At 34.8% G+C, this 26821-nt stretch overlaps 3 protein-coding genes across 7 annotated transcripts; 2 read left to right on the top strand and 1 right to left on the bottom strand.

Moving 5' to 3' along the window:
• The first annotated feature begins 368 nt into the window (after positions 1 to 368).
• LOC100795625 (rhamnogalacturonan I rhamnosyltransferase 1) lies at positions 369 to 13281 on the top strand. 3 transcript variants are annotated; one of them, XM_014766483.3, is made up of 9 exons: positions 370 to 793; positions 924 to 1238; positions 2374 to 2441; positions 2523 to 2611; positions 2700 to 2862; positions 4413 to 4585; positions 4954 to 5158; positions 12040 to 12197; positions 12730 to 13281. In XM_014766483.3, the coding sequence occupies exons 2-9, from the start codon at positions 968 to 970 to the stop codon at positions 13004 to 13006; spliced, it is 1404 nt and encodes a 467-aa protein (XP_014621969.1). In that variant the 5' UTR covers positions 370 to 793; positions 924 to 967; the 3' UTR covers positions 13007 to 13281. The 3 variants fall into 3 exon arrangements, with proteins under 3 accessions (XP_040868074.1, XP_014621969.1, XP_003520091.1); XM_003520043.5 differs by having other exon boundaries at positions 372 to 793; positions 4296 to 4585; XM_041012140.1 differs by having other exon boundaries at positions 369 to 793; positions 2374 to 2611; positions 4296 to 4585.
• A 1052-nt stretch (positions 13282 to 14333) lies between these two features.
• On the top strand, positions 14334 to 17993 carry LOC100787874 (glycine-rich Kinase phosphorylation domain-containing protein). Its single transcript, NM_001317597.2, has 4 exons — positions 14334 to 14450; positions 14790 to 14879; positions 16283 to 16550; positions 17490 to 17993. The coding sequence occupies exons 1-4, from the start codon at positions 14408 to 14410 to the stop codon at positions 17800 to 17802; spliced, it is 714 nt and encodes a 237-aa protein (NP_001304526.2). The 5' UTR covers positions 14334 to 14407; the 3' UTR covers positions 17803 to 17993.
• Positions 17994 to 18592: 599 nt separating this feature from the next.
• PHO1-H13 (PHO1 family protein) lies at positions 18593 to 25772 on the bottom strand. 3 transcript variants are annotated; one of them, XM_006574850.4, is made up of 14 exons: positions 25689 to 25772; positions 24208 to 24691; positions 23486 to 23840; positions 23324 to 23372; positions 23093 to 23164; positions 22263 to 22392; positions 22016 to 22136; positions 21603 to 21861; positions 21339 to 21443; positions 21207 to 21251; positions 20956 to 21105; positions 20112 to 20390; positions 19879 to 20015; positions 18593 to 19096 (listed from the first exon to the last, which is right to left on the bottom strand). In XM_006574850.4, exons 2-14 carry the CDS (start codon positions 24671 to 24673, stop codon positions 18994 to 18996), a joined length of 2271 nt encoding a protein of 756 aa, XP_006574913.1. In that variant the 5' UTR covers positions 24674 to 24691; positions 25689 to 25772; the 3' UTR covers positions 18593 to 18993. The 3 variants fall into 3 exon arrangements, with proteins under 3 accessions (XP_006574913.1, XP_040868071.1, XP_006574914.1); XM_041012137.1 differs by having other exon boundaries at positions 21603 to 21762; XM_006574851.4 differs by having other exon boundaries at positions 25678 to 25766.
• Positions 25773 to 26821: the final 1049 nt, after the last annotated feature.

The raw sequence follows: 26821 nt of genomic DNA, 5'->3' as shown, positions 1-26821 counted from the left end.
TTGAAGTGTCGTGGGGAAGGAAAGTGTGTAATCGTTCGAAAAATAAAAAATAATTTAAAATAAAATTATTTAAGTCATTTGAGTTTAAAAGTGAAAAAGAGAGGTGTACTTAAAAAAATAAATATAAAAAGTGGCAAATTATATTAAGGACTAAAAACGAAGATCTAAAAAAATTCATGAAAAAAGAAATTAAACCCATATATATATAATATAGATATAGATTCTATTTTATCTAAATAGTAAATAACTATTAATAAAATAATGAATATTCTGTAATCTAGAATTTTCACTATTGGCTAAGAAGTTGTTAGAATTATAATAGTAGAATCATACGAATTTTTTTAATTTTTCCCATTTTTTTTTCAGTTATCCTTATCCATTTTGACTGCATCATTCTTGAGAAATACTTCCATTGAGATTGGCGAAATCGTCGTGTGGGATAGAAAAGGCAAAAAAGAGAGAGAGAGAGAGAGAAATAAACAATTTTTTTTTCCAGAAAAGGGAATCCAAAAATGCATTTCAAGACCGTTTTTTCGTCGTTGAGATTTGATCCTATCCCTTCACTCCCTTGTTCTTGGATCTTTGTATCTTCTTGCAATCCCAATCTTTCCCTAAAACACTTTTTATTTTATAAAAAAATTCGCCATTGATTCTTGAAGCGCTTCGAATTCTGTTGGAGCAAAAAGATCCTTTTTTGAGCCTCCCCAACGATAATTTGCATCAAATCCAATTCTGGGTCGGTTTCAATTTCTCCAAAAGATTCATTCACTTTGTTGCATTGTTTGTGCCCGAGGTAGGGATTCATGGGGTTGCGAATTTTTGCATTGTTATAATGTGCATTAACGAGTTTCTTTAATAATCTTTGTATTTTTTGTGTTATGTTGATTTGGATTTTGTGGCAATGTTGGAAAAAATGCGTGAAGGTTTTAAGGTTCGATGAAGCGGCAATGAGGTGTGTGGCTGAGAAATGGAGGTTAGATCAGAGGGTATACAAGTGAGGTGTGATAAACTTCAGAGTTCTGTGATTCCTAGGACACGTTTGAGGGTTTGGTTCATTCGTGTGTGCTCAAGCATTGTGGTGTGGACGTGTCTAGTTCAGTTAATGACAGTGAGTGAACTATGGCATTCACATTTAATTTCGGGAATTACTAATGGTATATATCACATAGCCCAAGTTCAGCTTCCAATACAAGGGGACAATGGGGTTGCTCAATCGCCTCCTGTTGTTCTTCCTCCAAGTTAGTTTCTTTACTGAATACTTGTCTTACAACTAAGTTTTTGTTCGCTGAAATGAATAATTTGAAGTTGTAGTGTTTTTTTTCTTCTTTTTTATTGGCAAATGTTATTTGTTATTATTTTTGTTAGCAGGAGGGATTGAACCCGCAGCCTTTCCCTCCTTCTTAACCATCCAACCAACCAACCTTATATCTCCATTTGACGTGTAACCGTGGATATAGCATAATGAGCAATGAAATTGATGTGAATTATTGCCCGTGTTATTTTTGTTGTTAGACGTATTATGGTCCTTATGGTTGTCATTAACTAAAAGTAGGTGCAAATTCTGTTAGATTTGTGGATTGTGAAATCTCTTTGGAGCATCGATGATGTATGGATTTATGATTGTTATCATTAAAATGACCTTATGGTTGTCATTACTTGGTTTTTCTAACAGCCTTTGGGTTATTATAAAGTTGTGATTGGGGGATACATGATGAGGGCATTAGAATTTCAAACGAAGAAAAAATCAGATCTTACTGAATTCTGAATAGCGACATTAATTTTGATGTTTTATCACCAAGTTTTAAGGATTTCCTGCAAGACGAGCTGCTTTATACTGATATGTGGTCCCGTTCAGTTATGGTTTGGGGTGGCAGGAGGAACTTAAATGGAAAGCAAATATGACAATAACATAGGGTCTACTGCTTGATCTTAAGACATGCATATGTGAATGCCTGGTAGTTTTACATGTACCTGTCTAAGTTGAAATAAAAGAGGTAATTTGTGCATGCCTGGTAGGTTTTATGTGATGTCCTTCTATAGAACTTCTTTCATAACTATTTTATATGCATAGATCATGATTTATTCGAAGCTGCTTGCTTGAGGTAGATTGCTTGTGGGTTTTGTTTTGGATATTAGTATTGATAATTTCCAGAGTGCTGGAATAAAATTGTGTCTGTTGTTGTTCCCCGTCTTTTGATTTCCATTGTTGTGTGTTGTAGTTGTTAAAAGGATTGTGAATGGGTATACTATGACTAGTATAGAGCAATACTTACAAATGTATAGGTTTGATAGATAGGATATTTAGTTGTTTTTACCTGTATTTTCTAACTCATTTTGGTATATGTTAAAGCCTTTTGACCTGAAACCTTACAGGAAATTATACAAGTAATGGTTTTCTTAGAGTTTCCTGCAATGGGGGCTTGAATCAAATGCGTGCTGCGGTTTGTACTTCCTATTCTGCCATTCCTCTGTTTCTATTGTATGACAAGCAAAAATACTCATTTAGAGGTGCGGTGTTTCAGATTTGTGATATGGTAACAGTTGCTCGGTTTTTGAATCTCACATTGGTTGTTCCAGAGCTTGATAAGACATCATTCTGGGCAGACCCTAGGTATATACTTTGTTCTAGAAAAAGTTGGGTATCCTCTTATTTGGCTGGCCTCCTTGTCATTTTAAGTTTTTTAGTTTTCTTTTTGCAGCAATTTTGAGGACATTTTTGATGTGAAGCATTTCATTGATTCTTTAAGAGATGAAGTTCGGATAGTGAAAAGAGTGCCCAAAAAGTTCAGTAGCAAACATGGATTCTCTACCTTGGAGATGCCTCCTGTTAGCTGGTCAAATGAAAAATATTACTTGGAGCAGGTGTGCACATTTTATTAGTTTAATTTCATTTGAGCAAAAAGACAAAAACATATACTATGCATATTGCAATTTAAGTTTGATATTGTGATTATGATTGTTCACCTTTATTTTTATGTAATTGAAATGTGTAGTTTTAAGACTGCATGGATTCTTTAATTTGTCAGTATTATGATATGAGGGTGTAATTCTCCCATATTCAATAACTTTTTAATGCTTTTTGAGAAGGACTTCGAGCTGTTAACTTTTCTGATTGTATGGCAGTGTTACATAGTTGTTGTCTTTTTTAGTAGACATGAAGGTAGGATGAATTTTGTATTTCAGTAATTTTATCCTTTGACAAATTGATTGGGACTTCGGCATTATTATGGATTTCTTGTTCTAAATCATTCTTTACTTACTAATTATTAATTTTGTTATTTGATTACTCTTCATCTTGATATGTGATGCACTTAGACTAAAATGCCGTGAGAACTGAGAAATTGCACTATACAAATTGGAGTGCAGTGTAATTTTTCAGTTGTATTGTCATTGAAATGCCTCTTCACTGTCTGTACCCATTCATGGTGGAGGGTGTATTGGGATAATGGTTAAAAATTTATTTTAACCTTTCATATGAGGAGTCATTTCTAAAGTGACTGTAATTCCTCCTCCCCCCCCTCCTGATCTAGCAGAACCCTAGGCTATAGATGCCTTACTTTGAATGTTTCCTCCTGTAAATAACCATGAGTTTGTGCTGATTTGATTTTATTGTCTGAAATACTTATCATGATCTTGATGGCTTGAAATCTTTTTTGTTTGTATGTGTTTTCTTTGTATCAAAAGTAGTTACATTTACTTTCATAAATATATGATATTTTAGTTTTCATTGAACTAAATTTTAAACAATTATTAATAGTAAAACTAAGTCATTTTTATTTTGATTACCATGTGAAAATCCCCCCCCCCCCATGTTTTTCTTGGTTCCGTCCCTGACTCCCCCTCTGAGTTGTCAATTGTTTCCACAACAATTGGCTCTGAGAATTTCAAATTCTGCAAATTATTATTAGTGTTTTTCCTAAATCTGTTCATCAAAAAGGGAATGACAGGAGAGGTAAACGTGCAATGCAGGAGAAGATATGGAGTCTATTGGTTATGTTATATTAAGAAATATATTAGCATTGAATTGGGGCATTTCAACTTTTCAATTAAATTGAAATAATCTGATTATGAAGAAAACCAGAAGTACTACTTTAAGTTGCTTTTCTTGTGTTTACTATTTATAAATTAGACTGTTGCTTCTGATGTAGCAATGCCAAAGTAGTTATAAAAATTCTAAAGTAGCACTTCATTGAGTGTAAAGAAGTAAGGATATACTTACTTTTTAATATAGTCTTCCTTTATTATGACCAGTACATATGTTGAATTTAATCCAATGCTGTTAATTCCAACTGCAGATTTTACCCCTTTTTGAAAAACATAAGGTGTTACACTTTAACAAAACTGATACCCGTCTAGCAAACAATGGTCTTCCACTTGATTTACAGAAACTCAGGTGTCGTGTCAATTACCAGGCACTTAAATTCACTCCTCAAATTGAGAATTTGGGGCACAAATTGATTCAGATGCTTCATGAGAAGGGATCTTTTGTGGCATTGCATCTGAGATATGAGATGGACATGTTGGCTTTCTCAGGTTGTACTTGCGGTTGCACTGATAAAGAAGCTGAAGAGCTCAAGCAGCTGAGGTATTTATGTTTCTTGTTTGGCTCTATATATTGGGTTTTAAGTCATTCATTCTTGCTTATGTTATTAATTGAGAGATAGATGCTTCTTATTTGACAATTGCCAGGGAAGATACAAATGAATATCATGTTTGTTTTCCCTGTCATAGCTAAATTACCATTGATTTGAAATAGTTATTATGTCTCCTATTGGATTTGAGATGAGAAATAAGCATATTATAAGTAGGGATTGATCCACATGCTAGTTACTTTTGCTAATGGAGGCACTTGCTGGTTGGATTTGGAGTATTTTGACACACTTAATGGAGAGTTTTTGTTATAAGAAATTTTGCTATGAACCACAAAATGTTGATTTTGCTTCTGTAATTCAGATATGCTTTCCCTTGGTGGAGAGAAAAGGAGATAGTTTCTGATGAGAGGAGATCACAGGGTCTATGTCCTTTGACACCAGAGGAGGCAGCCTTAGTTCTGCGAGCCTTAGGTTTTGGTAGGGAGACACAGATCTATATTGCAGCTGGTGAGATTTATGGTGGTGAACGTAGACTTGCACAATTAAGAGCTTCATTTCCACAAATTGTGAGTTTTCATTGGTATTGTAGTTTTTCCTACCACTTTTCTGTTTATTGTTTGGACCTTTTTAAAATGGCACTGATGTTGAATAATTGTGTGTTAACTCCTTGACAAGTGTATCAATTTGTCAAAGTAATATTAAAACGGTAAGACCGAGTGTCGAGTCCAACTTTGATTGTGTTCAGAGTTTGTATATACTGAATTTTAAGCAACGTAATGACTAAAAGCCGATATAACATAGCAAGGTGTAAGAGACAAGAAAAACAGACACTTGGGGGGTGTGGAAGGTGATATTTATGTTGGGTTACAAGTGTGAGGTGAAGTCCCACATCGGGTAGAAGTAGAAAGGTTGAGCACCATATAAGTGAGGAGAAGACCCATAAACTTGAGCCTTAAGGTTTTGGGTTAGAGTGTGGTGTCAGGTCTCCTTATGTGGTGGCTCGTGATTCACAGGTGTACCCCTCGAATCTCCCTAACAATTGGTATCAGAGCCGATGGTTCGACCAAGTTTCGGCTCAGACGAGTATACAAGTACCGCAGATGGCCAGAATGACTAGCGGTACAATGTGCCCCGTAGGTGGAGCGGGATGGTCAGAATGGCTAGCGGGCAGGGCAAGTACCGCAGGTGGCCATGACTATACTCGTGGATGATAAAAGACTTCCGCTAGAGGGGGAGGTTACCATGTGGAAGAGACTCACACTTGAGGGGGAGATGTGTTGGGTTACAAGTGTGAGGTGAAGTCCCTTCATCATCCAACTGTCCTATAGATGATATTAAATTTCTCTTTAAGGCGGGAATATGTCTGACATTGCAATGTCCATAGGGATCCACTGGAGGTCTTGATGTTGATATCACTTTTTCCAACAATGTCAAGAGATTTTCCATCTGCAAGGTAAACTTTTCCAAATTTTCCAAAAATATAGTTAGACAATAAATCTTTAGAGGGAGTAGTGTGGAACGACGCACCTGAGTCCATGATCCATGAATCAATAGGACTATCCAAACTGCAAATTAATGCATCATCAAGTTCATCAGTTGCTGCATTTGCGGATTCATCATCATCGCGCTTCTTGTTTTTGTGCGACTTGTTCTTCTTTGGTGCCTTGCATTGATTGCTAAAGTGACCTCTCTTGTCACAATTCCAGCAAGTAACATCACTTTGAAATTTTCTTTGACCTTTCCCTTTTGACTTTGATCTGCTTCGACCATTCTGACCCTTCTGGATAGTCCTTCCCCTGCCTTCAGTATTCAATGCTGAATTGGAAACATGGCTGGAAGATTCTCCTGAATCTCTCTTGCGAACATCTTTGCTTAAGATCAAGTCACGGATGTCACTAAGCTTTAATGTGTTCTCCCTCGTAGAACTACTAACTGCAGTAACAGTTGCAGCCTAACTATCCGGTAGTGATGACAATAGAATCAATGCCTTCACCTCATCCTCAAATTTAATCTGCATCGATTCCAACTAGGCAAGAATAGTATTAAATTCATTAATATGATCAGTTACAGAGATACCTTCTCCCATTTTGAGGTTGAACAACCGGCGCATCAAGTATACTTTGTTGGCTGCCGACGGCTTCTCGTACATATCTGATAACGCCTTCATTAAGCCTGTAGTAGTCTTCTCGTTTACGATGTTGAACGCGACGTTCTTGGCTAATGTCAATCTAATCACGCCAAGAGCCTGTCGATCTAGCAAGTTTTATTCTTCTTGCTTCATGTCGTCTGGCTTAACCCCTGATAAGGGCTGATACAGCTTCTTCTGATATAGATAATCCTCTATCTGCATCTTTCAAAAGCTGAAATCTCTGCCATCGAACTTCTCGATCTTCACCTTCCCCTCTTATAATGCCATTACTCCCATTGCCTCCTCTAAATTGAGAAGACTCCTACTAATTCCTTTAAACTAAGAAAATCCCGTGGAGTAACCAAAAGCTCTTGATACCAGTTGTTAGTATAGAGCAATAAAAGAAGAGAAAGAAATAAAGGGAAGAGAGAAAAGACACAAAGTTTAACGTGGTTCAGCACACAATGTATGTGCCTACGTCCACGGCTACACTAGGAGAACTTTTTATTACTTGCACATAAAAGCTTACAAGGTATCTCTATATATAACACTAATGAGACACAAGTTTTTACAAACCAAAAGATGTGGGACTAAGACCACACAAGTTTTACAGACAAAGCGATGTGGGACGAAGGAACTAAGACCACAAACTCTAACAATTCTCCCACTTGGGGTCTAAGTTCCAAACTCTAGCAGCTCCTTGTAAGCAATGAATTTATCGACTCTTTACCTAGTGTAGCGCCTTCATCTTCAATTATCCTTGAAGGCCAACTGAGGCAATGCAAAGCCTCAGTTTGTTAGTTGTAACAGCTTTAGTCAATATATCTGCTGGATTCTCTGATCCTAAGATCTTCAATAAAGATAAGTCTCCATCATTTATCAACTCCCTGATAAAATGGTATCTTAATTGAATATGCTTGCATCTAGAATGGAAGACTGGATTCTTAGCAAGACTTATAGCACTTTGACTGTCACTAAACATTGGAGCATTATCTTGTTCTTTCCCTAATTCATTGAGAAAATTCTTTAGTCAAATAATCTCCTTAGCTGCTTTTGAGATAGCTATGTACTCGGCTTCCGTGGTTGAGAGAACAACTCTATCTTAAAGTTTAGACTTCCAACTCACAACAGTACCTCCCAAAGTAAAAATGTAGCCTGTGGTGCTTTTCTTGGTATCAAAATCTCTTCCCAAGTCTGCATCTGAAAATCCCTGTAAAGTGAGATTGCCTTTTTTGAAACATAAACACATCTCTGAAATACCCTTTAGATATCTGAGTATTCACTTTACGCCTTCCCAATGCTCCTTTGCTGGATTTGATAGGAACCTACTGACAACTCCCACTGCATGTGTTATGTCAGGTCTGGTACACACCATAGCATACATCAAACTCCCAACTGCTGATGCATATGGTACTCTTGACATGTAACATTTTTTTTCATCTGTCTGCAAAGATTGCTTCTTTGAAAACTTCAAATGAGATCCCAAAGGGGTATTCCTGGTCTTAGAATCTTCAAGGTAAAACTTGTCAAGCAACTTGTGTATATATTTCTCCTGAGACAACTTCAAAATTCTTTCTGATCTGTTTCTAAGAATTCTCATACCAAGGATTTGTTTAGCTGGACCAAGATCCTTCATTTCAAAGTTTTCTGCCAACTGTTGCTTCAACCTGTTAATTTCTGTCATACTAGATCCTGCAATCAACATGTCATCAACATACACGATAAGGATAACATAACTATTAGTATATTTCTTAACATAGCAGCAATGGTTCATGTCACATCTGTTGAATCCTGAGTTGCTGATAAACTCATTAAACTTCTTGTACCACTGCCTCAGTGCTTGTTTCAAGCCATATAAACTTTTGTGAAGCTTGCACACAAGATTCTCCTTGCCTGACACTTCAAAACCTTCTGGTTGGGTCATATAGATGTCTTCCTCTAAATCCTCATGCAAGAATGCAGTTTTAACATCTAACTGCTCCAAGTGAAGATTCTCTGTAGCTACTATACTCAGAATAACTCTGATGGTAGTCATCTTTAGAACTGGAGAGAAGATCTCTGTGAAATCAATTCCTTGTTTCTGCTGAAACCCTTTCACAAACAAGTCTCGCCTTGTATCTTCTTCTATCGTCAGATTCTTCCTTTAGCCTATAGACCCACCTATTTTGTAACGCTTTCTTTCCTTCTGACAATTTAGTTAAAGACCACGTCTTATTCTTCTGAAAGGATGTCATCTCATCTTTCATCGCCAGCTCCCACTCAATAGTGTCATTCCCTTGCATAGCCTCACTGAAACATTCTGGCTCTCCAGCATCAGTTAACAACAAATAATGCAAGGGGAATACCTATCTGGTGGTACTGAAATTTTGCTAGATTTTCTTGGAGGAGTTGATGGTTCTGGTTCTGACTCAACCTCTACGCCTGTACTCTGGTTTCTGTTGGCTACATCACTTTTTGAAATTTCTTCCAGTGTTGCTTTCTCAGAAATTTCTGACAGTTTACCTGCACATGTAGATTCTGCAGAAAATTTGTCCTTATAAAATAAGTTCTCATTAAAGGTAACATTCCTGCTTCTGATAACTTTCTTGGTTTGGTCATCCAAAAACCTGTAGCCATACATGTCAGATCCATAACCAATAAAATAACACTTCCTCGCCTTCGGATCCAATTTATCTCTACTATTAGAGTCTTTCAGTATATATGAAACACAACCAAAAATTCTTAAATGTGAAAGTTTTACCTCTTTTCCAGACCATACTTCTTCAGGCAACTGATAATTCAAAGGAACTGATGGTCCTCTATTGATGAGATATGCTGTTGTGTTTATTGCTTTTGCCCAGAATGTTTTAGGCAAGTCAGATTGGATCCGCATACACCTTGCTCTCTCGTTCAAGGTTCTATTCATCCTTTCTGCAACACCGTTTTGCTCAGGTGTTCCTAGTATTGTCTTGATCATTCTGATCCCATGTTCTGAACAGAAGTCTTTAAACTCCTGACTATCATACTCCCCGCCATTGTCAGATTTTAGACTTTTAACCTTTAGACCTACCTGATTTTCAACTATTGTTTTCCACCTTTTAAACACAGAAAACACATCAAATTTATTTTTAAGAAAATAAACCCATACCTTTCTGGTAGAGTCATCGATAAAGGTGACATAATAGCATGAGTTTCCAACAGATTTCACTGGGGCTGGCCCCCAAACATCTGTGTGCACCAATTCTAATTTTTCAACTTTAAGAGTCTTCTCTGCCCTTGAGAAGCTGACCTTTTTCTGCTTTCCAAGGATACAATGTTCACAAGCACCAACATCAACATGCTTGAGGCTTGATAGCTTACCCTTTGACGCCATAAGCTTCATTCCTTTTTCACTCATGTGTCCAAGTCTTTGATGCCACATGGTTGAATTATTGACAGCCTCAGTAACTGCTATCATATCCTCATCTGCAATCATGTAAAGAGATCCTCGCTTCTTTCCACGAGCCACAACGAGATTGCCTTTTGTTACCTTCCAAGCTCCATCTCCAAAAGTGGTGTGATGTCCCATAAACCCGAGCCTTAAGGTTTTGGGTTAGAGTGTGGTGTCAAATCTCCTTATGTGGTGGTTCGTGGTCCACAGGTGTATCCCTCGAATCTCCCCAACAATTGGTATCAGAGCTGATGGTTCGATTAGGTTCCGGCTCAGACGAGTATACAAGTACCACAGATGGCCATAATGACTAGGGGTACAGCGTGCCCCGCAGGTGGAGCAGGGTGATCAGAATGGCTAGCGGGCAGGGCAAGTACCATGAGTGGCTATGACTATACTCGTGGATGATAAAAGACTTCCGCTAGAGGAGGAGACTACCATGTGGAAGAGACTCACACTTGAGGGGGAGATGTGTTGGGTTACAAGTGTGAGGTGAAGTCCCACATCGGGTAGAAGTAGAAAGGTTGAGCACCATATCAGTGAGGAGAAGACCTATAAACTTGAGCCTTAAGGTTTTGGGTTAGAGTGTGGTGTCAGGTCTCCTTATGTGGTGGCTCGTGGTCCACAGGTGTACCCCTCGAATCTCCCCAATAATTTAGTGCATATTTTTGTGGAAATGTTGGATGCTTGGCCTACCAAAATTACTCTTGATGCAATGTTAAAAAGTTTTCACCATTTAAAGTTATTTCAACTATTACCTTCATCAACTAAACTACTCTAATCATGATTCCTCATGTGAAAGAGTTTAAATCATCTAATTTCACTCTTAATCCCTTGAGCTAAACCAAATAATTTGCTTTAAGAATAAAGATACATAAATAAGGCTAAATAACACCATTCTATTCCTAGACATGGATTACCTTGAAGTTCCTTTAAGTTCTTAGGGTAAAAACATTTTCTAATGATTAAAATCCTATAACATACATGTGAATGGATGATCAAACCATCAATAAGGTAATAAACTTAGAAAGGAAACAGTAATATTGAAATAACATTAAATGGATAGTAAAAATCATTACATCAAAGAGTGTTTAGTATCCAAGCCCCCAACAATGAATAATTTAGCCTCTCATATGAGAGGTTCAAAAACAAAAGTTGAAACAAGAAAAATGGAAGAAGAGCTCCCAAAGTGGATTGTTTTGCTTTCGAGCATGCCCTAAACGATCTCCCTCCAAAAAGCATAGCATAGCCTTTTATATTGTCTTTAAAACGATGCACAATTATGCTGTCTGAAAATGACTGTGCGCTAAGCCTGCATGTGCGCGCTGAATGCGCATGCAAAGTATAGCTGGCTTATGTGAGCGTGTGCTAAGCCTACATGCGCGCGCTTAGCGCCCATGCTCGATACAACTGATTTCTAGTTGAGCATGCACTGGCGCGCTGCTCTAATTCTTCAACATCTTTCATACCGCTTCTTCTGTTGTCTCAACACTCTACAAAACATAGAACCAAAACACTGTAAATTCACTCTAACTTTAGCATTCTCAAGATAAAAACTCAGAAGAAGTTAAATTCCTATATTTTTAAGTCAAAAGAAGCATTAAGAGAGAAGAAATTAGATAATTTCTATGAAATTTAAATGTACAAACTAAGTATGCATAAGCATAACAATTATCACTGTGACTAATGGATTTATGGGGATTATGCAAAATTGTCCATGTACATATGTATGACATAGGCACATGGCTGATTCTGCTAAAAACCTTTCAAAACTATGGTTGAAAATTGTTCTAGCTCTTGTAGTGGTTGAACCTGATCTAAATTATGCATCTTCTCTCTGTCATCCTCATTTCTGCTCTTCAAAATTATTCTGCATGGCAGCATCTGACTTTTTTTTGTTGCAATTTTAGGTGAAAAAGGACACATTGCTAACTTGGGATGATTTGCGGCAGTTCCAGAATCATTCATCACAGATGGCAGCCTTGGATTTTATGGTTTCAGAAGCCAGTAACACATTTGTTCCTACCTATGATGGGAACATGGCAAAACTAGTGGAAGGTCATCGTAGGTATGTATTTACCCTTGCAGGTTGAAATTTGATTTTGAGAAATACCAACACACTATGTTGACACAATAACACGTTCTATTAAAACGAATGAATTTCATGTTGGTCCCAAATAGAATTGGTCCCACTGATTTAGTGTGTATGTTGAATCGATTAATTTAAGCAAAGTAGCTCATTGTTGCTTCCAGATTTTCACGTATTTTATGTGATTTTTGGGTCTTCCCTGCTAATCCAAACACACTATTAGCGGGATCCATAAGAAATTTTTCAAGTGTATTGTTAGCGAGAAGAGTGTTAATAACATACTTTCTAACACATTTTTTAATATTGGTTAAAATTTTAAAAATTATAAAATTATGAGTGCAACACATTAAATAAGTGGGACCTTCAAAATTTTGTGATTTTCAATAAATTTCAGTTAATAATAAAATGTTTTGAAGAGCGTGATAGAGTGTGCTGCAAGTATTTGTCTTAGTAGTTCTGTTTGATCGTACATGATGTGTGGAAAGTTTCTCACCGATTAGTTTGTGTGCAGGTATTCTGGTTTTAAAAGGACCATCTTATTGGATCGAAAAAAGGTGGTAGAATTGGTTGATATGCATCAGAATGGAACCCTTTCATGGATTGAGTTTGCAGATGCTGTAAGACGGGTTCACGAGACGAGAATTGCTCAGCCAACTCGGCGAAGAGTTATATTAGATAAGCCAAAGGAGGAGGACTATTTCTATGCCAACCCTCATGAGTGCCTGTGTGAGGAAAATAACTGTGATGACTTGCTAGGTCCTCACAACTCTAGTCAGGTATCATCATGAGTTAGGAAATGGAATCCAAAATATGCACTGATTCCACTAACTTGCTTTGTTAAGAATCAAGATTACTGCCCAAAGATCAGAGATTACAAGAATTTTGAAGGAAACCAGGGAAAGGAAAGCAAAAGAGTAAAAAAAAAAAACAAGAAAAATGAGAGGAAATATTAGCTTATGTTGAGGCTAGCAAAAGATGCCCCTTCATTTGTTATATCTTCATTAGATTTTTTTTTTCATCCGCCTCTTGAAAGTTTCATTCAATGAATATTTGACAATTCAAATTTAGTATACATAGTGAAGAAAAAAAAAAAAAAAGAGGATAAAAAGAGAATGAGCAAATTATCGTATCCTAATCCTAAGGATGATTTTAATGAATTGACATATTATGCTTTTAATGATTTGGTGTATTGATAATTTTGAAATACATCAGAATTTCATACCCTTAAGCCATTTCTGTTGGCTAAGTCATGGGAAATGAATTGTAAGTTCGAAAATTTGATTGTTCTCGATACATTTTGTCTTTTTCTTATTCCTTTAGCTGCTCTGTGTCTTTTCCTAAAAAGCTTATCAGAACTCACGAGTCCTCTCTTAAACAAAAAACATTATATCTTGAGACCTATGAATGGTGTAATAATTAATAAGGACTCACTTTTCTAAAGAGTCATAAAATCGCAAAATAAAATAAAATTAGAAAAGGTTACTGTTGGTGTATCAGTCATCAATCAATAACAAAACACTAAATCTGAGCTGGGTGTAATTTATTTCATTAGCATCTTCTCACAAGTTTTCGAATTAAGTGCAACACAAACTGCAACCATGGTGGTGGTGGGTTAGTGTTTTAATCCCATATCAATTAGAGATATGATCAATTAAATATATAAAAGTGCGAAATAATTTTTATGTTACATATTTATCTCATAAGGTTGAGTTACACCAGACTCACTTCTTAAGTTTTGTTTCCTATCTAAAGAAGTAAAATAATATTTTAATTTGTTACACATAATATTACTTATGTTTTTTTATTTGAGTCTTCTTTGTGCATAGAGATTAATTTGGAATCAAATTAAAAATAAATATGATGTATAAAAATTAATCATGTAAACTTTAAAATTTTCTTTAATTTTAATTCTTTTAAAATTTAAAAAATATACAAGGGAAACAATGTTTAATTTTTCAAAACTACATAGTATTTCGCGAACAATTTTTAAAACTCAAGGGGAAGAATTATATAAATAAACCAACCTAAATCCCTAATACTACGAACCAAACAAACCCTAGCGCTGGGTGAACGCGTTTTAAACGTGATTATTTCATTGCATAATAGATTTTTGATGAGGCGGTGAAAGACTGAAAGGCAAAATCTTTTTGAACAGACGAAGGAAAAAAACGCAGTGATCACGAGCAGACATGTATCATCCAACAAGAGGTGGCGTTCGTGGTGGTCGAGATCGTAAGTCATGTTCGTTTTATCGCTATTTTCCAAAAATTCTCTTTCTCTCTCTCTTTTTGGGTATTGAATCGTTTTCGAAATCTGTCAAATATTGAAATTGGCAATTTCCTCTCCGTGATCCAATTTCACGAATTCGTTCTTCAATTTGGTGTGATGGACGGTTTCTACAAATTGGGGTTTTGTCTTTTTTATTTTTATTTTCTATGAGTTGATCGTATTGAACCCTAGAATTATGATGTTCACAAACTTCATGCTTAGGAGTAAAAAAACTCATGCATATAATTTTAATTATCTATGTATGATATTGATGTTTGTTTGTGTTTTACTCTTGATGGCCAGAATTCACTTGGGAGGATGTGAAAGCTGATAAGCATAGGGAGAACTATCTTGGTCACAGTATCAAGGCTCCTGTTGGAAGATGGCAGAAAGGTATTTATTTCAGCTCAGCATTCATGAAAATGTCATACTTTGTTTTTATAATCTTGCATTTGGCATGGAGGCAAAACATTGCTTAGTTACATTAGCAGACATTGCTTCATGATGCCTGGGGGATATGGCTGCCCTTGGCATGTTTTATTCTGGTTATCATTTTGGGGGACTCATAACATGCCTCTAATTGATATTTGTAGTTTTATGTTTTGATCGGCAAATGTTAGTTTGTTAGTTTTTGTCACAAATGTCAGTTGGGGGTATTCAAACCTGCGACCTCTCTCCCCTCCATTCTCCCTTCACACTTCCCCAACTACTTGGCCAACCTTATATCTCCGTTTTATGCTTTGAATTGACTAATGGAACAATGAAACTCTGTGCTGTGCTATACTTCATTACCCAAGTTGGTGTTTTCGTTTGAAGAGCTTAGATTCCACTTTGATTTTAAATAGGATACCATCTGACTAAAATTGAGAGAATATCCTGTTGTTCTGTTATATACAGCCATAGAGGCTATCGTTCTACCTCCCCTCTTGTGTAGGACATTATGGAAGCTGATAGTCTTCTGTAATGTGTATATTTATTTTGTCTAATGCAAAAAGATAAATAAGGAGATATTTCTACAGGAACCACCAAAATTCTCTTATGATATTTTTTCCGACATGGTTATTCAAACTATCTTTTGTTTATAGTCTTCTTGATCATGTGTTTCAGTTAACTGTTCAAACTTAATCTTGTCTTATTCTTTGTTTGAGTTAATCAAAATGTTGACTGATCAGTCGTTGGTTTACAAATTCCAGTGAAATAGGTTGTTTAAAATCTAGACAGAACATGAAATTTGATGCTATTGGGAAAGATCTGATAAAAGTGTCTTCTCTGTGGAAGAAATTTAATCTCAAATCTAGGCTAAATTTCAACTTTTTAATTCAAAGTTCACTTCCTCTAACTCCTTAATCCCAATACACCTAAAACCTAACTGCTACAGAGATTTAATCCATGGCCTAAATATATAGGTTTGTATGGGGCCTAAATTGTTCACCCTAATAACCTTTACATCAACCACCAATCTTCCTGGAAGATCCTTATTTGGTTGCACTGTGAACTTTTTTGAGTCTGGTCACATATTGGGCCACACCCAAAAATTAAATGAAAATCACTTTATAACTGGAAAGGCAGGAAACTTCATATGTAAAACATTTTATTTTCCATTATTTTTTTGTTTTTTTATTACCATGACATCTCTCAGGTTTGAACCTGTATGTAGGACAGTACCTCTTCTCATTGTATTCATTATATACCTTTCTCTTTCATTAGTGTAGTTCATTGATCTAATTTTCTTGCAATGCTCACTGTTATTATCTTAGTAAAAGAGCATCATTGAATCTCCTCTTTTAATTCAACAGGGAAAGATCTTTTCTGGTATACCAGGGATAAAAAGTCCCAAAATGCAGAAATGGAGGCTGCAAAAGAAGAGATAAAAAGAATTAAGGAAGAAGAGGAGCAGGCAATGAGGGAAGCTCTTGGCTTAGCTCCCAAGCGTTCTAACCGTCCTCAAGGTAACCGTCTTGATAAACATGAGTTTTCAGAACTGGTAAAGAGGGGGTCTACAGCAGAGGACGTAGGTGCAGGTCATGCTGAAGCAGCAAGGGTTCAAGGTCTTGGTTTTGCAAGGTAAAGTGACTAGGAAAGCAGAACATTCTTCAATGCAATAAAGTAGATTTGCTTTTATTTATATTTACTTTAGTTTTTTCTGTTTTCTGTTTCAGTTGTTTCTGATTTTTAGTACATTCGTAGAAATATATTATAAAATCTTTCATGTGTCTTCACCTAACAGTTTTAAGTTTTTGGTTTAGTTCATGACAAAATGCTAAGATGTCTCACATTGGTTAGGAATATGTCTAAAATACTTCTTCTAAGACTTGGACATTCCTCTTATTTAGAGCTGACTTTTGGGTGTGAGTTAGGCTCGATTTGTTTCTAATATGGTATTGGTATCTGAGCCTATCCAATCTTAATATTGGGTCACTTGTAGATGAATAGTCTTACAAATTTCACGCACAAGATGTCCTGTTCTATGTGTAAGGGATGTGTGTAAAGATGTCCCACATTGGCTAGGAATATGATCAAAATACTGCTTATAAGACTTGTGAATCCTTCTTCCATAAACTAACTTTTATGAATATTGCCAAAATACTCCTTATAAGACTTGTGAATCATAAAAAAGTGATTGGATTAAGAATAACTTGCTGGGTTTGCTTTTGGTCACATGGACAATAAGATCATTATATTTAGACATAATGTGGATTGGCAATAAGATCATTTGGACATGAATATTCAGTTGCTTATGCTGGGTTTACCAATCCACTGCCTAGTTTGTCATTGTTTCGTCTCTCGCAATTGCAATTGGCAATAATGTGGATTGGTTGTACCCTGTATAACTTGTCGCATATTCGTTTTTTAAAAATTTATCTTTTAAAATATTGAATACATTTTATTCATTTGAAAATATGCTTCACCAACGAAACTATTATGCCACCAATCACATTTATTGTCAAGGATTTCCCTACCAATATTTTGTTACTTAAAATTCCTTCTGTTTGTACTCTGTAGAGAACCACGCCCTTGGGAAGAACCTGGTTCTTCAAAGCCTTCACTCGGTGATACACCAGCTGAGGAGGAAAATGTATCTTTGCCAAGTCAACCAGCAATGAAGACTGCAGATGATTCAGAAGATGAAAGTAGAAGAAAGAGAAGACGTGAAGAGAGGAAGGAGGAGAAACGTGAAAAGCGTGAGAAGCATCATTCTCGCGAGGATAGGAAGCAAGAGAAACGAGAGAAACATGAGAGGGGGCATTCTCGTGATTCAGATGGCAGGAAGAGACACAAGAAAGATAAGGAGAGGAGAAGACATGATTCTGATTGAATATACTCTATGGGGGATTTTCTTATCTATTGTGAAATAGCATGTTTATTTCTATTTTCATAACTTAATATGGATGCTGTACCTTGGTAATTGACCGTCCTAAATGTCTGCATGTTTGTCCTAACAATCAGGCATTCTCATGTGTTATTTTAAATTTTGGAATTCGTGAAGTGAAATGAAGCCAATTACGCTTAGAAATTGAGAGTATTCTTGATTCACATATAAAAAGGGGGTTAAAAAGTAGTTAAAGTATGTCATAAGTTTATTTCAAAACCAAAGCATAGCATGTCACAATTAGTTGTGGCCTAGTAATAAAGGATCACCGAGAATAAAATTCAGTAACCTTGTCTTCCTGTCAAGTCTCAACATCGTGTTGACAAACCTTGTCTTCAAAGTAATATTTTGATCTTTTAATGTTGACAAATAAAAGATCAAATTCTTAGTACTCCAAACAAATTCGTGACACCCAATGTCAGTTGAGAGGATTTTTCTTTTGGTAACTAAAGAATTTAAGAAATTTTAAATGTGTTGTTGCTCTACTTAACTTCCTATTCCAAGTATTAATGTTGTAACAAATAAAAGCTAAAAAAATCTTTAAATTTGAAAAACTAATACTTGCATAGTTATTAGTTGATTTTATATTTGTTACCTTAATACTGCCAGAAAAAATATCTTTAACACAAATGTGGAAACAAGTTTAAAACACAAGTTTAAGATTTTTCCATAACTTTCGTAATTCCTTGCAAATATACTTTTAAGCTTACAATTATACGTTAAATCAGTTTTAAAGTAAATATTTATAGTATTCAAATAGCAGACTTAGGTAAAATTAAGATTAGTTGAAAAGATGGACAAGAAAAACAGACTTACGAACGCCAGTTCCACAGTTTGGCTTACAGTAACTTGTATCCATATCTCTACATACAAATAAACGTTTATTTCCCAACACGAATTGCAAATTTGAGCTAAAATTCCTTAACAGTCAATCTCTTTGCTGAAGTTCTTTTTTTTTTTTTTTTATCAAGATTTCTCTGTAAAGAAGTAAAAGCCAAATCTATTAAATCCTGTATATGTCCCAGCTTCTTTGATACTATGTTGAATTTTCTTTCATACTACGTTTCATATCCAATTCAACGTACATTTTTGCTATGAATTCCAGCTGCTGTAATCATGCACTGAAGTGGGGTGCCACTAAGCATCCTTGTCATTTTTATCATCATAGTAACTAAAAGGATGAGGGACTGACTTGAAGGCACGGTAGTTTCCAACGTTGTTCAAGTGCTCATTCTCCAACCTGAGTGTGGTTACAAAGTGTCATGCAATATCTTCCATTCAATACACTGGTAATATTCATAATACAAAAAATATTCTAGAATATCTCATGGAGATACTAAAGTCAATGTCATAATCAAATTAACGCATAAATTAATTTGTAGAAGCTATCATATTAATTTCACTTAAAAAATAATTTTTAATTTATATATAAGTTAATTTTTGCATATATTTATTTTGTTTTTTTTCTTATTTTTTTCTCCTATAAGTAGTTAGGCAACAGTTTATTCAACCAAACTAAAAAATTTAAACTTAAATCTGTTTATCATATCTGAAAAATAAATTATTTTTAATTTATTATCTAAAATTTACTTTTATTTATACTTATATTTTTTTATATTTCACTTTAAATGATACTGGTATGTGAAATAATGACGATAGACAGATTCTCATCTCGTACCCAAATTTTTCACATCATCATGGCGTAATTATAATTACTTCCTACATGCTAAGCGAGGATCTTCTTCCAGCTTGTAGAAGATGTTCAGAACGATGTCCTCGGTTAGTTCTGAGAACATGTTCTTAGACTCTTCAGGATTTTCTTTTTAATTTAATAAAATATAAAAATTATTTTTTTAAATAATAAAAAATGACATAAAAAATTTAGATATAAGTAATTAGACATTAATGAAATGACATTTCATTCATTATATCATCACTTCAAACTAATGCATACTAATGTAAGTACTAGAGTGAAATATAAAAAAATATCATATATGTAAGTTCTTATCTGAAAGAAGATACCTAAAGAAGTTCCAAATGCCACGGCGAATAATCTCAAGGCAGGAAGTAACTGTGATCATTGCCACTTTATGAAGGGGGCTCCAATCCATTTCAAACACCAACTGCATCCATGAAATTCTAAGAACTATGTCCAGGACCTGTGAATTTGCAAGAGATTGAATTAATATACAAGAACCATATATAGAAGAACACACACCCTTTCTCCTTTGGTCAACTTATTCATTTATTGTTACCATGGCTATGAAGTAGAAACTTTTGTGTGGAAGTATGAGTTGATCTCTCAAATAGGGGTTCTTCGAATGCCTTCGAAGGAGCCCCCAGTCCCTGACAATGTCCCAATATGTGTTCTGAAGTACTGCTAGTGCTGAAGTTACAAGTGCCAACACCTTCCAACTCAATCCCTTCTTTAGTTCAAAGGTAGTTCTAAAGATCATGGCAACAATTGTTGAGAGATAGTTTAAGCCATTGAATGCACGGTTGATGTCTCCCTCTTCATAGAATTGACGCATGCACTACACAAGTATTATATGCTCAGTTAATGAAGTTGCTTTTGTATCTCAAAGAAACATACCTCAACAGGAGTTCAGAAACCTTGCTTATAATAAGATATCTTAAAACAAGAGAAAGGTAAACATAGTATGTGTTCTCACTAGTTTATAGCTTTTCATACCTTTGCTATGGACTTCAGATACAGGAATAGATGTGGTTGTCATTTTTTATTTATTCGAATTCAAACCAATTTTACAAACCATTCATCTAGGAATAGAAAGAATGAACTAGAGCCCCATCAAACATAAACTGTCACTTTTGTTAACATTGGTAAATTAGAAACTGTCTTTCAAAGCTTCTTCTAAGGTTTTAAGACCGTACAGAGTTCCTTTCAACCAAAATTTATCTTTTCTACCAATCATAAAGTGACATAATAAACCATCAAAAGGCATTAGAGCATATAACACTTTACCTTATAAATTGAAAGGCAGAAGATACTCTACATATTTTATCAGTACAAACAATGCCATGATCACATGATGAACATAGAAATTAGATGGCATATGCAAAGAAAAAAAAATTGTGAACCTGTGCTAGGCGAAACCAATAAGGAATGATGCCAACGATGAAATACTGTACGTTATAGAAACCATGACTGTGACATTTCTTTTGTCTCATTGAGTGTTCTCCAAGACCATAATAGCATATGTAAAGCTCAAAGCTCCTGAAGGTTTGGAACTAAAGTCAAAAGTAAAACATGGAATAAGATATCAGAATATTAATTCAGAATATGTTAATGTTTGTGACATATGAATAATGAATCCATAGGAGCAAAAGACCTGGCTGGTAAGCTGATCAGCCAAGAAGAAATCTGGAAGCCTAACCTGCAAAAATAATTCAATTTTCAGTTGCATATAGTCCATTTAATCATGTCATTCAAAATTTGCCTCTTTGTTTCCAATTTCCATTACCGTGAAAAAAGGAGCACATATACAGCGAAATAAGCACCGGATAAAGAAGAAACGACTTGAGCGGTATATGATGTTCAGAGGGCAAAAGGTAATCAAAAGAACAAGCTGCACAAGAAACCAAGAGTTTAATAAATTGAAGAGGCTATTGAAGTATATATAGTTAAGGAAAAATTATGGTGAGGATCAATGATCAAGGAAAATGTACTTATAAAACTATATATGAAATAGTCAGCTAAGAGATTAAATCCAAAGTAGGCATCTTACAACAACTAAGCTCAGAGGAACAAGTTCATTAGCTGTCTTATAGTGTCGACTCCTTGGGTTCATCCCGATCTGCAAATTTATTAAGAAGCATAGTAGTGCAACCACTGCATGACCAGCGGTTAGAAGGAAAATTTCTCTGTAGTCCAATTCAGTTCCAGGCCTGAAGCCAAATAAGAATGGATAATTGACCCGATAATACTTCCAATAAAATGTGTTTGCAGCATACATAAGCATATGCAGAGTGATATATCCAAAAAGACTGCAAAAAATACTCCAATCTTAAAATATAATTTGGAAATAAAGAGATCAAGTCATCATGAATATTATGGAAACAGAATAAAAGCAGTAGTTGATTTTCTGATCAGCATATCAATAGATAGATATGCTAACAGGGTTCTATAAAATACAATCACCTGTATAGTGGGAAAATGTTTTCCATGTAAAATGTCCCTTCCTTCTTCTTTATGAATTGTTGAGATGTTATTCTTAATATAGTAGCAACAAATAGAGCAACAAAGCAACCAGAAAAGAAACCTATAAGTAACAAGGTAAGGTACACATTAGTCAACACTCAACATTCATCAGATAGCTTAGAACAACACTTCGATTTAATCATTTACATAAAATTACCTAACCGACATTGTGTTATTTAGTATTTACCTGTGAAAAATGTTGTGCTGTGCCTTTCTGTTTTTGTTTTTTGCCTTAATAGCTTCCTCCCCTTTTTGTGATTTGAGTGTGTAAAGTTTCTGATGAAGGTAGACTCCACTTTCTCCAATAGAAAGTTAACCTAAAATCAGATGAAACAGATAGCATCACAAAGATGGTTGGGGATGTTAAGGATTAAGGAAGGATAACACTATTTCAAGCCTTAATATGTAACTGTGAATGACTACAAAAGTTTTTAGATAACAGATTCATTTTAAAATGATGGCAAGCTATTTTTCTAGATCAGAGTATGGAAACCGGACATTAACCACAAATCACAATTACAAACAAATAAGAAGAAAGGTGCACAATAGTCATAATAAAGGAACACTTAATTCCAAGGATATCTTAAGAGCAGTATGTGTTCAGAGAAAGCATCTTTATATGGTTATTTAGTGAAATAAATTTGTCTTGTCTATCCATTTTAAACTTTAGAAAATGCATCAATGAATCTATGAAGTTCTGAGAAAGTATCTTTATATGGTCACATTATCTGTAAATTATAAATTTGTGTCCTCTTTTTAAGATTAAAATGCCTAGGTCTATAAATAGAGATTCTTGAGATGAGAAAAATTACCCCACTTGACCACTCAAGCTGAGAGAGGGGTCATGTGAAGATGAATAAAATATTAAAGAAGCTCCTCTACGTAATATATCTCCTTCTTTTACATATATATATATCTTGATACACAAAAAACAAAAAAAAACCATCACAAGAAGTACAAGGAAGAAATAATCATGATTGAAGCTGTGAATATAGCAAACATATGATTCAAACTAACCTCATCAGAACTGCCCACATAGGAGTTATCCACTACTGTCATGTATGCTGCAGATGCTGCCCTTGATGTATGCTTTTCCGAGAAAAAAAATGAAGTTAAACAAAACTGTCATAATTCTGTTTCTGAACAGAACGATGTTTTTTTTTTTTTAAATGCCATCAGTTGAATTTAAATTGTGAAGAATGTAACGAATAAAACTGAAGTTTCTGCAGTACTTGGTATACTTCTAACCTTTTCGTACTTCTTCATGATCTTGGAAAATGCTGAGAGGTTCATAAAACTGTCGCATCCATTTGTATAAATACAAAGGCACATGGCAAAACGGCTTTTAGAAATGGAAGAACATTTGGCTTTATTAGTAATTATAAGGTCCATGAAATCTTTGTTTATTACCTGTAATCTTTGAGATGGAGGAGTTTCTGATAGAACTCAACAAACACAAGTCTCAGTTGCTCTTCAACTTTTCTCAGCTCTTCTTTGCTGAAGCTCAATTCATTATCACTGGAATCAGTAAAAGCTTTTTTAATTGTTGATATTGGAGATTGAGGAACATTATCAACCTTTACGTGCTCTAGGATTTCCAAGGGATCTTTTGTGATGTAATTATTGTTTGCTTCTGCTTGCTCCTCATGATGAGTATTTCTATTGGCCTGTTGAAGAGGATTATCTTCAGGTCCAACCATAGAATCTTTTTGCTGATGACTTTCATCCATAGTCTCTTCAGGTGAGGAGATAATCTGTTTCAATCCTACAGATTCAGGTCAAACTCAGTCTTCTAGACAATATTTACTATAGATAAATTAATTCTACCGATTAAAAGCATCTAAGTTGCCACTATGAGTGTCAGTGAGTTATTTTGAATGAAAATCACAGATATTCACATGTGCATGGCAACATAGAAAAACATATAATGAGTGTACATTTATTTGACTTAATGTGGCCTCAAATACATTGTGATCCTATTCCTATATCTTTTTTCTCAATCCTCCCAACATAAAAAGCATCTAGTTGATGCACATTTCTCAAATTTTGCCTCTAAAAGCTTGCAAGTCCTCCCAATAGTAGAACTATGTGCTTAAATAACTATAAAACTACTGTTTGAATTTTGTATTTACCTGTATCTGGACTTTTCACCTTTACCCTTAGTGCAACCAAGGCCTCCATTTGTTTACTCAAAAGGGTTACTTCATGCTGGGCTGCTTCCACCTGATCCTTGTAAAATGCATTGACCTTGTTGAGCTCTTCATCAAGCTTCTGAAAGAGTCTTGCCTCAACCTCTCCTCCTTCTTCATCGAACTTCTGAAAGTTGGTCTTATATAACTGTCTGGAACCATCTTGTTCTAATGTTTTTACTTCTATAACTTGGTCCTCAATATCCCCCTCTCTCTGATGATTGCTACCTTGCAAGTGTATTCCACTGAATGCCCTTTCAAGTCTGAGCCTGTGATGCAAGGACCTATTGTGTGTAGCTTGCTTGCTGTTTTTTATCTCTTTCAATATTCTTTTGAGGCCTTCATAGTCCATGTACTCTTTCTCCCACTCAGGCACCATTTGTTGTTTAAAGTCTTTCTTAAATGTCATCTTGTCTTGAATGTTTTTCTGAGAAAGATTGAAATATATTATAAAAACAAAGATTATACAAGAACATTTAAGTTCCAAATGATAACCAACAGAAAGAAATCATCTTGGACTAGGCATATGAAGTTAGGAAACAGAAGTTAGCAAAATTTGCAGCCTAGGATTGATGAAGGCTTAAATATGTTTTAGGTACTTGATTAATGACCAATTATCAAGTCCCTAATAAATTGGATCCCTGATATATTAAAATTTTTATTTTGAGTCTCTGCCGTCAGTTAAGTGATCACGTGATAGCTTGCAAACAAATCTTTTCAAAACATATCAGCCCTTGAGATGATGTCACATCATCACTTATGACTTAACTGATTATAGGGACTCAAAACAAAAGTTTTAGTATATCAAGGATCTAATGCAACGAAAACTTTTATTAAGGATCAAAACAAAAATTAATCATTTATTAAGAACCTAAACATATTTAAAACATATTTAAGCCATTGATGAATAATGTGCAGAGAGAATTCTCACCAACATGTGAATTCTAAGAACCTAAACATATTTAAAACATATTTAAGCCATTGATGAATAATGTGCAGAGAGAATTCTCACCAACATGTGAATTCTAACAAGTCATTCTTGTGATGCAAACTAATGATAATAATTTAATGGTAAGCTTGGAGTTTGGACTATTAGTCCGGCTCTTTAATGCTATGCAATCATATGATATTCCTTCATGCATTAATTTTGCAAAGAAGAAAGAAGATTGATAATAATGATAAAAAGTAAAAAGAGTATCATTTCAAACACAGTGCCCTTGAGGCTTCAGAATTTTTTAGTTTGAACTTCGAAGATGTTTTCATGCAAAACCAAATGCAAAGGGTCCCTATATTCTAGTAAGCATAGCAGCCCCGTAAGCATATATATAAGAACTAAAATACACAGCCCCATCAAAGTATACAAGTCCAAAACATGAAAACCAAAAACTTCAGTTTGATGTAACATGTGCATACTAGAAAATTACAAGGAAGGAGAACACAGAAGTATCCAATTAAAAAAGCTAGCCGCAGTAGAACTACAACACTATAACAAAGCCACCTTATATGTGTAGGCACCTTGTCTCATACGCACAAACCATGGTTTTTAAATATATATTTTGAAAAAAACAAACTAATAACAATCCATAAAGTATTTAGGAAAACAACATTTAAAGCAAGCTTGATAATGAGTTGGCACAGAGAATGCTCCTAGGTAGTGCTGCGTGTCTCCTTTCTTATCCTCCTCATCCACTCAAAATCACTTGTGCTAGGGGAATTGCACGTGGACTAAAGTGATGATCATGATGACTTCATTTTTGTCAGCGACAACACAAAATAACAAATTACTAGAAATTAGTGATAAGTGAAGACTAGTTAGTAGTTATAGACTCAAACCACTTAAATGAGAACACAAAAGAACATGATTGTAAAAGAATTTCACTCTAATAAATAAATAGAGTTACAATCATTAATAGTAAAATTAATTGTTAAAATTCGTTTATAATATATAAAAGGGTAAAGCTCTAAATTAAAAAAAAAAAAACAACAAAAAGCTACAGCTCAATTTGTAAAATTGACATGCCATCTTGTCACATCTATTTTATCATTTATGCCAGGTTTTGGTTCAATCTTTTACTTCCTTTTATCATTTGTTTCTCTTAATGCATTGTCATTTTTTTTTCTTTATAAATGTATTATCCATTACATTTCTTCAATCATGGCATTTCAATTACTCATTTTTTTTATTCATGCTTCAATTACTCAATTAAATGAATGTCGATGGCCTAATCCCCCCCCCCCCCCCCCCCCCCCCCCCCAAATAGCTTATTTGTTAACAACTAGAATTACTTCAGAGAAAAACAACTTTATTATATTTGTACATTTCTTTTATCCGTTATATTTGTATATTTCTTTTATGGGAAAAACATCAATGAGAGGTGTTGTTCAGTAAAAAAAAAATCAATCGGAGGTTTTGTATTAAATTTTTCTTGGAAATTTTCTAATCAGCAAAATTATAATTCAAATTAAAATTCAAATAATTATAATTCAAATATTATAAAATCATTAATAGAATGGTATTTAATGTAGACCAATCAAGCTTATTTGTATAGAATGTTAA

Source organism: Glycine max, chromosome 2 (assembly GCF_000004515.6).
Source record: "Glycine max cultivar Williams 82 chromosome 2, Glycine_max_v4.0, whole genome shotgun sequence".
Classification (NCBI taxonomy): Eukaryota; Viridiplantae; Streptophyta; class Magnoliopsida; order Fabales; family Fabaceae; genus Glycine; species Glycine max.
Note: the sequence above shows the minus strand (reverse complement) of the source record. Positions and strands in the feature narration are given on the sequence as shown.